This window comes from Chiloscyllium punctatum, chromosome 16 (assembly GCF_047496795.1).
Source record: "Chiloscyllium punctatum isolate Juve2018m chromosome 16, sChiPun1.3, whole genome shotgun sequence".
NCBI classification, from domain to species: domain Eukaryota; kingdom Metazoa; phylum Chordata; class Chondrichthyes; order Orectolobiformes; family Hemiscylliidae; genus Chiloscyllium; species Chiloscyllium punctatum.
In genome coordinates, this window is record NC_092754.1 from 15,762,805 (window position 1) to 15,777,964 (window position 15,160).

At 40.6% G+C, this 15,160-nt stretch overlaps 1 protein-coding gene across 3 annotated transcripts in view; it reads right to left on the minus strand.

The window, feature by feature from the left end:
* The window catches only part of LOC140486985 (MORN repeat-containing protein 1-like), a 194,607-nt gene that overhangs the window by 147,688 nt on the left and 31,759 nt on the right, over window positions 1-15,160 (minus strand). For all 3 annotated transcript variants that reach the window (XM_072586286.1, XM_072586287.1, XM_072586288.1), the window contains exons 7-8: window positions 5,816-5,912; window positions 2,722-2,832 (exon numbers count right to left, since the gene is read on the minus strand). In XM_072586286.1, the coding sequence (XP_072442387.1) occupies window positions 2,722-2,832; window positions 5,816-5,912 (208 nt within the window). The remainder of the gene's footprint in view (window positions 1-2,721; window positions 2,833-5,815; window positions 5,913-15,160) is intronic.

Here is a 15,160-nt window from a genome sequence, read left to right on the forward strand (position 1 = left end):
TGTCTCGGGGACACTGATGCCAATTAACTGTTACCACTGCTGCCCTGACTACTGGGGCCAATTTTCATCTTCAGGGTGATGGCATTTCTAAATGATTTAGAACTGGTGTAAATCCCATCTGAGAGGTCAAAAGCTAATAATGCTCAATTCTCCAAAGTGCACTTATTTGCATAATTATTCATTACATAGCGCAGGCCGACAATGGGTCCAGACAAGACACTGGTATTAGAAGATGAAAACTGTAAGCAAGTTAAATTTAAAGGAATGGGAACAATTTAAACTTAAAGCTAAAGCCAAATAAAGAGTATCATACATTCTTTTTGTTTTAAAAAAGTACAGCTTTGCCTGCTGTAGCCAATCAAGTCAATAGTGGAAACAGCACATGAACCACTTCCTCCTTTTCTCCATGCCTCAGGGAAAGCTTCTCATCATCCCATCCTAAATAGCTTAACCGAGTTCAGCATGTGGGAAATATCTTTGGAGGCACCACTCCCTAGCACAAATGTGTTTGCCCTAATCTGTGTGGCATAGGTCCACACTGGATAAAATGATGAGAGTAGTGAGAAGCAACAGTTTCTATTATTTCAGATTGGACAAGCAGAATTCCATGGTGAGCTCATTTCTATGGGTCCGACTCTCTGTAAAAGCAAAGCAGGCTGTCATAAGCCCACGGAGAGATCTGTCTCTACAGGCACCATGCAAGCTCTAACTCTATAAAGCTGGACAAATGCCAGTCTAAAGTAAAGGCTGTTTCTGCAGGCATCATTTATTGTCTCATTTCTATGACAAAGCTGAACATGCACCAATTTATAGCAGCCTGTCTCTGACAGTCCTGCATATGCTCCTTTTGCAATTTTAAAAATCTTTTCTTCAAATTACACTCCCTGTCTTCATGTTCTTCCAATATTTTGTATTTTGCATTTCCTTTTATTTTCCTCTTTTGGACTTCTTTCTGTTTTTATCTTTCTTTTAATCACCAAATTATTCTTTGTTTTACTGTCACACTTTCCTGAATCTTTCTTGTTCCTTTAATGAGCTTCTCTTTCTCCAAGCACTGAGTCTGCTTATTATTTTATTCTTCTATTTTGGCTTTCTGTTTCTTGGGCCTCACAAAATGGCAACTGCAGACCAAATTCGTCAGCTCTAACTTGTTGGTTTTGAGTCAGTGCATTGATATAATTCTTGTGTCTTACCAGTTTCATTGGTTCAAACTGCCAAATGCAAAAAAAATCTTATTTGCTCATTCAATTTTCTTCCCTTTCCTTTCTGATATATACTATCTTACCCAGGCAGCTACTTTCCTTGTTAGACTCTTAACATTAATTGCTGACACCATTCTAGCATGGGGGGGGAACATCATATCTGGACTGGATCTTATCCTCATCTGATACTCAAACACACATGCTTTCCAGCTTGAGTTGCCGGCTCTCAGTTTAGATCATATGTTTGGGTTTGTATTGCTTAGTTTCATGCCAGATAGTGTGCCAACTGTGGGAGAAACCATGTCTATTTACTCTGAATTAGTGAGAGAGTCAGGGTGTTAGTCGGCCCAGTTCAACAGTTAATAGAAAATGGGCATGATCAATCTCCGTGTATTCACAAATTGAACACCACTCTGCATATTGCAAATCAGCTACTGGGCAAAATAATACAAAGTCAGATTGGCATCAAGTCCTTACAGTGCTTTCAAATTTGTGAGCATTTGTAGGAAATATTTCCATTGCTTGACAGTTTGTTCCTTCCAAAAGTTAGCCTTTTTGTTGCCAGCCAGCCAGCTTGTCAGCTTGGGTTTGCTTTGGATCAGTTTTGCTAGCGGGAAACCAGCATTGCAACTGACAGGTCCTAGCCATTAGCAAGCATTTGCTGTCTATGAAATAAATTAAATTGGAGTGTTGCTCTTTCAGGTACCCTTCGCGCATTTAAAAAATGTGAAATTGGGTCATCTGCTGCAGGCTGTCGTGTATGACATCTACTGATGTACATTCCAGGATAATGAAAAAATGTGACTAGTTCTAAATTTCCAGAAAAATATTCCTGTGGTGTTTTAAATATTTTTCTGCATGTTATTAAGGCTGAACAAGGCTGTGGAAACACATTGCATCATTGGTACTAAACCAAATTTTGGGTGGGGGGGGGGGGGGGGGGGGGGAGATATTGTTAATCTGTGCTGAGAGAGTTTGTTTTCGCTAGACAACATGTTGTTCATTGCACCTTATTCCAAGTCATGTCTAGCCAGAGTTATATCATATTCTCTATCATCAAGGTGCTCAATTTGCCAGAGTTTTATTTCTCACCCAAGTGGTAATTCTTCATATGCAAACTCAGGTAATTAGTGCTGCCAGTCAATAAAACTGGGAAGTGGGGTGGTGTCATGAAGTTGGGTGGGTGGGGGATGGTGATGCCACAGCTGGATCGATTTGGTGGGATGACATGGAGAAGATGCATCAGACTCGAGCCTTTTGCTGGTTCTTGCCCAACATTCAAACAAATGCCCTTTCCCACTGGGCCAAATGCAACAGTGCTGCTGTTACTCAACTGGGATTAATGCACTGTGTACATTGTCCACATGACAATGTCAAGAAGAGCTTTCAAGCCTGAATGATTCATTTAGTGTCAGACAGTGCATATGTCTGCTAAACTACTAGAGTAGCATTAAGTCTCAAGTGATGTTTGCCTCTGGTTTCTAGGAGCTCTATAATTATGATAATGGAAGACGCTTACCTTTCACTAGCTCGCCTTTGTTGTTTTGGAGCTGAACTTCAACAGAGAAAGGACAGCCCTCCACCACCTCCCGTATTTCTTCACCAAGGATCACCAGCTTACTGGCTTCAGCTATTCCCAAAAGCAGACAAATTACATTATTTAAAAAATATTGAGAGTCATACACTATAAGCTAAATAACACTAGTAACAGGGACCCCAGCCTTAGACTAATGAATTAATTCTGTGAAGAATGGAATGTTACTTTATTTTGTGAATTCTTCATTCAACATGGAAAAGGTTATGAAGGCAAATGGGTAGCAAAGAGCTAAGGACAGAGTTGAAGGATGTGGGAGTATTAATGTCCTCAGTGCAAAAACATAATCTATTACTACAGAGCCGCATTCAACAAAACAAAATGTACACTGAACTGTAGTCAGAAAAAAAAGTGTACAAGCCAAAGTTATATTCAAACAGACCACACCTTGAGTACTGTAGATGCTCTGGTCACTGACACTCAAGGGAGGTATATAAAGAACCACCACCAGAGATGAACTACAATAATACAACACAAAAATGCTTTATCTTATGACTTAATTCATTACAAATGAAAATCTTTCCCAGCCAACTGTTTCAACCCCATTTTTATTCTTTTCAGTGCCACATTCTTTCCTATTTCCCTTAAAGGCAGTGACTTTTACTGGAGTACATGTCAATAGGCACCTGGATGATAATCTTAATTTATGTATAACAGTTAACGATACGAATTGGGGAAATTATTCCATCAGGAAATGAATCTCAGGCAATTTTGATTGATTTTTCACTCATTGTCCACACACCTATGCTTTCAGCTGGCTTTGGATTTGGGAACACTGCCTGATACAAACAATGTAACCAGAGTCATCCTCAACAGCTTTTCATAAACACCTTGTTCTGTGATTATATCCCTAATTTCTAGACTCCCCAGACTAAAGAAATAAACTGTCAGTATGTACTGTCAACTCTTTGTGAGAATTTTATACATCTCAATGAGATCATATTATAAAGTGGAGAGAGTATAGACCTATTCTATTCAATCTTGCCTCATCTAAGGCATCAATCGCATGACCTTTTGTTGCAAACCCTCCAAGGTAAGTATGCTCTTCCTTAGGAAAGTAAACCAAACTTGCAGTTTTCCAGGTATTGTCTGAACAAAGTCAATGTAATTGCAGGAGGTCTGATAATTGTTAAGGTCCAACCTTTTCACACTAACCGTTAAAATAATACTTGCTTTAATGACCGCATGTCATACCTGCAAACTAACTATCTTCAGAGGAGAAAGTGAGGACTGCAGATGCTGGAGATCAGAGCTGAAAATGTGTTGCTGGAAAAGCGCAGCAGGTCAGGCAGCATCCAAGGAACAGGAGAATCGACGTTTCGGGCATAAGCCCTTCTTCAGGAATGAGGAAAGTGTGTCCAGCAGGCTAAGATAAAAGGTAGGGAGGAGGGACTTGGGGGAGGGGCGTTGGAAATGCGATAGGTGGAAGCAGGTCAAGGTGAGGGTGATAGGCTGGAGTGGGGTGGGGGCGGAGAGTTCAGGAAGAAGATTGCAGGTTAGGAAGGTGGTGCTGAGTTCGAGATATTTGACTGAGACAAGGTGGGGGGAGGGGAAATGAGGAAACTGGAGAAATCTGAGTTCATCCCTTGTGGTTGGAGGGTTCCCAGGCGGAAGATGAGGCGCTCTTCCTCCAAACGTCGTGTTGCTATGGTCTGGCGATGGAGGAGTCCAAGCATCTGCATGTCCTTGGTGGAGTGGGAGGGGGAGTTGAAGTGTTGAGCTACGGGGTGGTTGGGTTGGTTGGTCCGGATGTCCCAGAGGTGTTCTCTGAAATGTTCCGCAAGTAGGCGGCCTGTCTCCCCAATATAGAGGAGGCCACATCGGGTGCAGCGGATGCAATAGATGATGTGTGTGGAGATGCAGGTGAATTTGTGGCGGAATTGGGAATATGGGATGGTGTTTTTACAGGGGGCAGGGTGGGAGGAGGTGTAGTCTAGGTAGCTGTGGGAGTCGGTCGGTTTATAGTAAATGTCCGTGTTGATTCGATCGCCTGAGATAGAAATGGAAAGGTCTAGGAAGGGGGGGGGAGGAGTCTGAGACGGTCCAGGTGAACTTGAGGTCAGGGTGTAACTATCTTCAGACCCAATACTATCACTGTGAAGCAATTTAGATACTGATGATAGCTTCCTTGTGCACACCTGCTGGCCCAGGACAGTAATAAACTGATTATGATCCTGGACTAGCAAACCAGAAGTCATGAATTCAAATCTTCAATTCAATAAATCTGGGTATTTTGTTCCTAATATCAGAGAATGGATCTGTCACCCCATACTATAGTTCCTGTCCTGCATCATATGGTTCACTCTTTGAAATGCCTTGTCAAGCCAAATATGGTCAATAATCATAGAATCATAGAAACGTTACAGCATGGAAGAAAGCCTTTCTGCCCATCGATTCCACACCGACCCAACACCACCACCACACCCCTCCCCCCCCATAACCCTGCATATCCCTGGACACTGTGCGCAATTTAGCATGGTCAATCAATCTAACCTGCAAATCTTTGGACCGTGGGAGGAAACCAGAGTACCCAGAGGAAACCCAAGCAGACATGGAGAGAATGTGCAAACTCCACACAGACAGTCACCAGTGACTGGAATTGAACCTGTGTCCCTGGCACTGTGAGGCAGCAGCGTTAATCACTGAGCCACTGTGCTGCCCAGCAGTCTTAACAGTATTATCCATGCTCTTGACAAACATAGTAAAGACAATGGCTATCAAGAGGAAATATATCTAATAAAAAAAATCTTTCCAACAAAATATCAAATGTTTGGGATGCTTACAAAATAGCTTTTGTGCTAAAGTATAAAATAGAGGAAATAGGACCACTTGATGACAAGCGGTGACTATTCAAATAACCATTAAAAACACATGATTGTATGCCCTCTAAATTTTCATCAGATCATAACCTCTTAGTACCCTACATCACTAAAACAACACGAACTACATAATTGTTAATCAATGACTGTGTTATCAGTGTGACAAATGCAATTGGTATTGCAGTCTGAAGAGTACGCACCAGCGGGACGGCCATTGATCCATATTCCATCATAAATGACTCCACTACAATGAATCATGGAGCCTTGTCCATTAAACAGGTCATTTCTCCACTGTCCCTGAAATGAAAGGAAAACATTTCAACCACTGATGTGATGTCGGTTAGAAACCATCCTCTCCTCTTTACCAAAACCAATACTCTACACAGAAGCAAATTTTCCGCAGGACCTTATCACCTCTAATGAATGATATCCTCCATGCAAATGTGCCCCACAGAACCACATCCCCCCTAATATCCCCACGATAAAACAGTATTGTAACCCAACCACAATGTTAGCACAAAATAATATTTTGCATTACAAACGCACTACAGAAGCATATCCTCCAAAGAATCATATGCCCCCCCGCCCCCCACCCCACCCCCCAACTATAATACCAAAGCTCCCCCATTATAGAACATATGGCCATTATAAAACTATACATCCCCTATGGTACCATATATCTACATTGTTGCAGCAGGGTAAAGGGAGCATGCCACTGCATCTGGCAGCGCTATATATAGTCTGGGAGCTTTGGTTGTTGGCACTGATGCAATGCAAAGCAATTCCAGGTCCTCACCTTGGTGAATACAAAATTCAGCTGCTATACACAAACTTATAAATTGTAGCAAGCATAACGAGCAATCAGATCTGTGAAAATTCCTCCCAATTGCAAATAAGCAGAGCAGGCATTCAACAGGTCAAACCTGTCCTTCTTATTATCACCCAAACTCTTCTCAAGGGTACTGGGTCATCTTAACATAGATCAGCAGCCTTCTCTATCATCTGGTTCAAGCTGGCCATCCTTCACGTGAGAACCTAGGCAGACAGTTTTGACGGGGGTTATTCAATTGTGGAGCATTTCAATGCCAGATTGTTAGATTAATGAAGTGGACTTTGTATTGCCAACTTTTCTGAAGTGACTCTTTAAATACACATAGGTATACCTATGGGCAGTACGGTGGCACAGTGGATGGCACTGCTGCCTCACAGCGCCAGAGACCCGGGTTCATTTCCCACCTCAGGTGACTGACTGTGTGGAGGTTGCACATTCTCCCTTGTGTCTGCGTGGGTTTCCTCCGGGTGCTCCGGTTTCCTCCCACAATCCAAAATGTGCAGGTTAGGTGAATTGGCCGTGCTAAATTGCCCGTAGTGTTAGGTGAAGGGGTAAATGTAGGGGAATGGGTCTGGGTGGGTTGTGCTTCGGCGGGTCGGTGTGGACTTGTTGGGCCAAAGGGCCTGTTTCCACACTGTAAGTAATCTAATCTAAAAGGTACCATGACTGCACTCACAGCATGTAATGCTGAGACTCCAGGATAGACACAAAGTCACTGGATCAAAATAGCTTCTTCAATCTTTTACTCTCTTTTTTAATCTTTCAATAGGCTGCTTGCAAAAAATGAATGCACCTCATTTGTCATGCATCACTCTACCTTGGATCGCTGGTTGGCATGCATTGGACCTGATGGCCAGAGATGAAAGAGTAGCACTGGAACATATTATGCTACTTTACACAACAAAAATTTTGATGGTTTCCAAATAAACTTTGGTAATAAATGGTATGCAGTCAGCAGCTGTTTCTGAATCTTTTAACCCATGTAGGATGTTTGTGTACAGTCATTACAGTTGACCTGTAAATAACATGTTTGATTCCTGGAGGTATTCCGGAGAAAGGGTCCAGAGAAATACAAGGAGTGTTTTTCTTCAAAGACATCGGAATGCATGGGGAGCACATTCCTATCAACTTATTTCCCTAAAATTTCATAGGTGAAAGGATCTCTAAGAATCCCCACTTGTTCAGTGTAGTAAACAGCCATAACTGAATGAGCAGGTGTGGAGAGCAAGGTCTCCTCTGGGAAAAATGGCAGAATACAAGCAGCCAACAAATTCTCCATGTTCCAAACATTTGGAGCAATCATTGTAAAATCTCTGCTTTGGAATCTTAACCAAAAGCTGACAGATGACAAGTACTCTTACAAAACAATCTAAGACATAGAAGCAGTAGGACACCATACAGCACATGAAGTCTGCTCCTTTGTTCACTCAGATCATAGCTGATTTTCAACCTCAAATTTACTTTCTTCACTAATCCCCAAATCTCTTCCCTTTGTGCCCATAAATCATTCAATTTCAGTTTTATATAAACCTAACAGCTGAGTAACCCCTGCCATCTGGGGTGGATAATTCGGAAGATTCACAAGCCTGAGTGAAGAAATGTCTCCTCACTTCTGTCCAAAATGCTTATTCCCCAGTTCTGACACTGTATATCTAATTTCTGGACTCTCCAGCTCAAAGAAACAACCTGTCAGTATATACTGTCAAATCTTTGTGAGAATTTTATACATTTCAATGAGATCATGTTTTATGCTTATACAGAGAATATAGATCTATTCTATTCAATCTTCCCTTGTCCAAGGCATCAATCTAGTGAATCTTTGTTGCAACCCCTCCAAAGTAAGTATATTCTTCCTCAGGAAAGTAAACCAAACTTGCAGTTTACCAGGTATTGTCTGAACAAAGCCTATGTAATTGCACAATCACCTGATGAAGGAATGTCGCTCCGAAAGCTAGTGTGCTTCCAATTAAACCTGTTGGACTACAACCTGGTGTTGTGTGATTTTTAACTATGTATTTGCAGTAAGTCTTAAAATTGTTGTACTCCAACCTTCTTGCAATAAAGGCAAACATAACATTTGCCTTCCTAGCTGCATGTCATACCCAGAGAATATTTTTTTTTGGGTCCAATACCAACAATTTTTAGTCTTTTATCTTTTAGAAATATTGTGGTTTTACTATTGTTCCAATAAAAGTAGATAATTTCCCATTTACCCAAATTACAGTCCATCTCCCAGCTTTTCATCACTCACTTCACATGTTCAAATTCCTTTGCAATCTCTTTCTGTTCTTCATAAGGTTTACTTTCCCCCTTAGCTTTGAATTATTAACAAATCCTGAAACGCTACACTCTGTTCCCTCATGAAAATAATTGATATAGATTGTTAATGGTTGTGCTCAAAGCATTAGCCCAAATGGTACCTACCAGTTATAACCTGCCAGCTGAAGATTTGCTTATTCCTACCGACTGTTTTGTATCCATTAATCAATCGATCCTTAATACAAGTAAATTAATTACCACCAAAAAAGGGTTGTACTTGCTAGGTTTCTGGCCCTAACCCATACTAGTTGATTCTATGGACAGCCCCTCTCCATTTTGTCACTCATCAGAATATAGTACATTTACATCTCTGTCCCTCACAAGGACACACAATCCCTCTATAACTTATAGGACATTCAGTCCCTTTAGAATTCTGTCCCTCAAGGCCATTCAGTCCCTCTGGAAATGTCCCTCACAAGGTCATTCAGTACCTGTACACTTCTGCAAAGTTCCTCTACATTTACGTCCCTCACAAGGCCATACAGTCCCTCTGGAACTCTGTCCCTCACAAGGAGATTCAGTATGTACACACATCGACAAATTTCCTCGATACTTATGTCCCTCACAAGACTGTAAAGTTCATTACAACCTGAAACTCTGACAAGTGCTTACATGGTATCTCTAACACTTCGGTCTCTCACAAGAACATACAATAACTTTACACCTCTGTTCCTCACAGGAACACACGTACAGTCTCTCTACACCTATCCCTTCTATGATCGGCATTTCTTTACACCTCTCTCCCTCATGAGGAAATGCAATTGCAACTTCAGAGGAATGTATTACTTGATTTGAGGACTAATTATCAGCTTTGGACTAGAAAGGAGGTATAATCACAGAATCACAAAATTGTTACGGTGCAGGTGGTGGTCATTCGGCCCACTGAGCCTACATCGGCTCTTCACATGTCCATCATTATCTAGCACCAATCACCTGCTTTTTCCCTTGCACACTATTTCTATCCAAACAAACATTGAATGCCTTCTTGACTGCCTCAACTGAAACTGCCTCCAGTGCATTTCCAGGCAGTGCATTCCAAACCCTAATTATTACTTATTTGAAAAAGGTTTTGTTACCATCACCCTGGCTTCTCTTTCACATAAGTTTATATCTCTGCTCTCTCATTCCTGTTCTTTTTACAAACGGAAACATTTTCTCCCTAACCACTCTATCCAGGTCACTCATGATTTTGAAAACCACCATTAAATCTCTCAGCCTTCTTCTCTCCAAGAATAGCAGTCCCAACTTCTTAAATCTATCCTCATGACTGAAGTTTCTCTTTCTTGGAATCATTTTTATGAATTGCTTCTATACTCTCTCCAATGTATTCACATACTTCCTGCAATGTGGCACCTACAACTGTACACAATTCTTCAACTGAGGTCTAAGAAGTGACTTCTACAAGTTCACTATCAACTCCTTGCTCTTGTATACTATGCCCAGACTAATAAATCCAAGAATGCTCTATTAACTGCTCTCTCCATCTGTCCTGCCATCATCAGTGCACATATATACAGGTCCCTCTGCTCCTGCACGTTAGAATCGTACCACCATTTTATATTGCCTACCAGAGTTCATCACCTCACACTTCTCTGCACCAAACTTTGTCTGCCATCTATCTCCCCACCTATTTATCGATGTCCTTTTGGAGTTCATACTGTCCTATTCACAGCTTGGTTTCTGTAAGTCTTGTGTCATTTGCAAACTTTGATATTGTCCTTTGCACACCAATATCCAAATCATTAATATATATCATGAAAAGCAAGGGCCCCGATGCCCATCCATGAGGAACTCCACCTCAAACCTTCCTCCAGCCCAAAAAAAAATGCATTTTTATTCAGCTTAATTTTGCATACACCTTGCTACTGTCCCTTTTATACTATGACCTATACTTTTCCTCACAAGTCTGTTGTGTGGCACTGTAGCAAACACCTTCTGGAAATATAAGTATGGCCCATCAACAGCATTATTCTCATTGAGCCTTTCTGTTACCTCTTCAAAAAATCTCCAGCAACTTAGTTTCTCCTTTAGAAATCCATGCTGGCTTTTCCTAATCAACCTATTCTTTTTCATGACTACTAATTTTATCCCAAATAATTGTTTCTAGAAGATTCTCCACTACCAAAATTAAACTACCTGGTCTGTAATTGCTGGTATTATCCTTACCAACCTTTCACGAACAAGGCCATCAGTTGTGCAATTCTCCATTCTCTGGAACCTCCCAGGAGTGTGATTACTTAGAGTGTGGAAACAGGCCAACAAGTCCACACCACCCCACCAAAGCGCAACCCACCCATTCCCCCACATCTACCCCTTACCTAACACTACGGGCAATTTAGCACGGCCAATTCACCTAACCTCCACATCTTTGGACTGTGGGAGGAAACCGGAGCACCCAGAGGAAACCCACGCAGACACGGGGAGAATGTGCAAACTCCACACAGTCAGTCGCCTGAGGCGGGAAATGAACCCGGGTCTCTGGCGCTGTGAGGCAGCAGTGCTAACCACTGTGCCACCGTGCCACCCATTCTTTTCATTGTTAGAAATTGACATTGATCCAAATGCTATGGTCCACTGTTCAACAGTAAAACTCAAGTGTAGTACTCCTGCATTTCCTCTCTTTTTTTCTTAACTAACTGGCATATAACTTCACAAGCAAGGCTTCTCCTCCATGCCCAAATGGTCATTCTTAGATCAATGAGAATCAAGAGTTTCTTCAACCTCATAGGGCCAGGATAGAAACCTGAGCCTATTCTCTCAAATGAGTGATTTAGCTCACTGGGTAGTCATCAGGAGCAGGAAGTCAGGTTAATTTTCCGTTCCTTAGCCCAGGGATACTAACAGCTTCTATTAGCCTTTCACCACTCTGGTTGTAAGATAGACTGGGTATCAAAACTTTCTGGTGTATACCGTTAGTGACTCAATGCACTTGGAAATGTTACCATTAATAGCAGCTGCATTTAAATGTTTTCTCCATTCTCAACCTTTTGTATATATTAAAAATACCCTTGCGTCTAATGAACAGGACAAAGAGGAAAGCAAATTAAATCCCTGGAATATTTTCAATAAAATTCATGCATGAAAAAAAAAGGCCAGAGGGAATAATAGTGGAATTCACTCCAGGATTTTAGAAGAATGAAGAAGAAAGTGAGGAAAATGTTTTTCTGTCCCAAACAGATGTTATTAGAACATAGAATACTTCACCTCAAGAGAGGTGTTGAGGTACAGACCATTACATTATTTAAAGGAAAACTGGACAGACGTAAAAATATAGAAGATCAAAGGATAATGGATAGGGAACTTCAACTAAAGCTGTCTACTTTAATTCAAGTGTTAGTACTGATACCAGCACAATACAATGAAAGTCCTTTTCTATGATTGGATCATGGTTCAAGTTTGAATACTAGTGCTTTTACCTGCTTAGGGATCATTTAAATCATACAAGTCAAGAGTGGCATGTATTAATAATAAACCTACATTTATTAAGCTTGTATATATTAAATTTTAGCCAAAAAGAGTTAAAATTTGGGAAGGTAGTGTATGGAAATGCGATATATTTCCACTTTTTAAATAGAGTCAATAATGAGAATTTCCAGGTTGAACAAAGCACAGGTAATACTGTTCCTAATAACACTGCCTTAATTATCTAATCTCAGTTTTAGGAGAGAATACCTGACTTAATTGGTGTAAATTTCAGGCTTTTTTAAAATATATCTTCCTATGCATGGAATTATCAAAAAGAACTCATTTGGCTAACCAATTGTTTCACCCTGAATTCCACAGGCTGTACATCCCATTAATACGACCCTTCATGATATGGTGTTAATATGCTGTGCCATCAGCTTTTTTATTAACCCATGGGATGTGGGCATCGTTGGGGAGGACAGTATTTATTGCCCATCCCTGAAGAGACAACATTGCTATGAGCCTGGAGTCACATGTAGGTCAAACTAGGTAAGGACAGCTGTTTCCTTCCTCAAAGAAAGGGAGTGAATCAGATGGATTTTCCTGACAATTGACAATGGTTTCATAGTCATCTGCCATGGTGGGATTTGAACCCAGATCCCCAGAACATTACCTTGGTCTCTAGTCGAGCAATAATACAAATGGACCATTATTTCCCCAAGGAAAAATGAATTTAGAAAGCGATTTTCTTCTATTCCCTCATTTAGGTATGGAATAAATAGTCTATTTAAACATTCATGTTCTCAACTTTGTGTCACACCATTTATTTCTTCATTTAATTGACCCTCTGCAAATGTCAGCTTTGACAGACCATCTGATTGTGAGGACCCCAGAGCTAAATATGATCCAGTCCTCTCCTGGCAATCATACATCCACATTTCCAGCAGGGAGGGGAGGACCAGGAACAACTTTATATCGGATTATATACATAGATTCTATAGAACAGGTCATTCAACTCATCGATCCTAGGTTAATGCTTTCACACCAGTCACGTTCCACTCTACAGTTGTTTGCTAACTAACTGCATTTACCAGTATCCTTTCTATGTTCATTTTAAGTCACTGTCCATCTGAATCTAGTTTAGAGTAATCTGCTGATGTATCCAGCTGACTGATAGAATGGATGTCTTTTCTGTCTTCCAGTAGTAAGATTCTTTATTGAAATTAGATTCAGCTTATGAACAAACAGACTGCTAATAATTTCTGGTAATAAACAGACAACCTCCTTAGGCAGCCCTCAAATGATGACAAGGCCTAGAGGAAGGAAATGTCGAGCTGTGTTGCTCTTGGAAGATTGGGGTCCACGAATGTGTTTGGGGTAGAGTAGACCTGGCTTCTTCCTAAACCAGATATATTCAGGCCAGCTCCAGTTCTGCCTGACTGAGTCAGCTGACAATGAACAGAGATTTAAGGCAATAAGCATCTTCATCAAAATTTTGAGAGAAAGCATGTGCTTTGATACAGCATTTAATCACATTTTTAGGATATGCCAAAACGTTGCACACCCAATGATTTAAATAAAGTGTGACCAACTGAGCCAAGTATTATACCTCACTGAGACGGAAAACTGAAAATAGTACTCCACTATTTCCAGAGTCATCACAAACGTTAAACATAGTTTAGAAAGTCATAAAGTTCCCCAATTTACTTGATTTTCTGACAGGTTAACAGAAAACACAGACCAGTATTTTGTACTTATCAAGAATAGCTATTCATAACAAGTAAGTATACTCTTGCTACATATAAATAATTATGAACCTTTGGCATAACTTTACAAGTCAAAACTCTAATTCTCTTATAACCTCCCCTTACACACATGCACATGTAAACAAGTACAGGTGTTATGGAAGAAGGGAAAAATAGGAAAGCAGTTCAGTGGTGTCAATTCACAGGATTTGCTGAGATGTTTCTTGTGCTGATCAGAATGCTGCTTCTCAGTTTTCCTTCTCCAGATTCTTTTACTGGTTTACAAGAGGCACAGGTTGGCTGGTTCACACTAATAAAAAGTTCCGACTTATTAAAAGTCATAGCTTATAGAAACTATTAAAGAAAGAATAAACCAGTTTTCTTCAGATTTAAAGTCATTTTGTTGCAGAGAACAGACACAGCTCTTGAGTTGGTGGAGATCTGATAGCTTCGCCTTATCTTATTCACAGCTCAAAACTGTTCAGCTACCTGAAATCCAATCACATAGTTGCTGTTTGCCTTTGATAACTGGTCAGTATTCCACAGAACAATCAGCTCCTGGTTGCCAATTGAATCTCCATTTGTACACAACCTTAGCTTCAGCTTGTCTGCATCTTCTTCCACTACTCCTTGAACTATCAGCTGTCTAAGCACTTCATACAATGATGTCAGATAACTTGCTTTCAAAAACATGAAATAACCCCTCAACAATCCTGGCCTTACTAGTGTTTTCCTTATTTCAGTCCACAATCAAAAAGACAGAAAAAAAAAGATAGTTTTTACACAATCATTCCTAACTTGTCTATTCTAAGGCTGTTGATTTCAGAAGCGCTAGAATAGCCACACTGCAGTGTGATGATGGGGGCTGTCAGGTATAGTATGGGATGGGGGAAGAGAGTGTTGGTAGCAAGGGAAAAATTAAACAATTAATTATTGGCTTGTGACCTATTTTAAAATATTGAATTCATGATCCAAGTTCTATCTCCCCCATCCGCAACACTAGCATGTTAGAAATGACTGCAGTATTTTCACAGAAGAGACAGGAGATTTAAACCCAAACCCCACCATGCTGACCTTTAGAAGCAAGTATGAAGGAAGCAAAATTAGTCAAAACCTGAAGGCCAACACTCAGCATAAATTTGCATTACATTCACATATTGGTCATAGTGCAGCAGAGTTTCAAAATGATTAAGTGTTGTTTGTACTAGTCTTCAGCAACCAACGCGTAGAGAGGTATTTGCTGC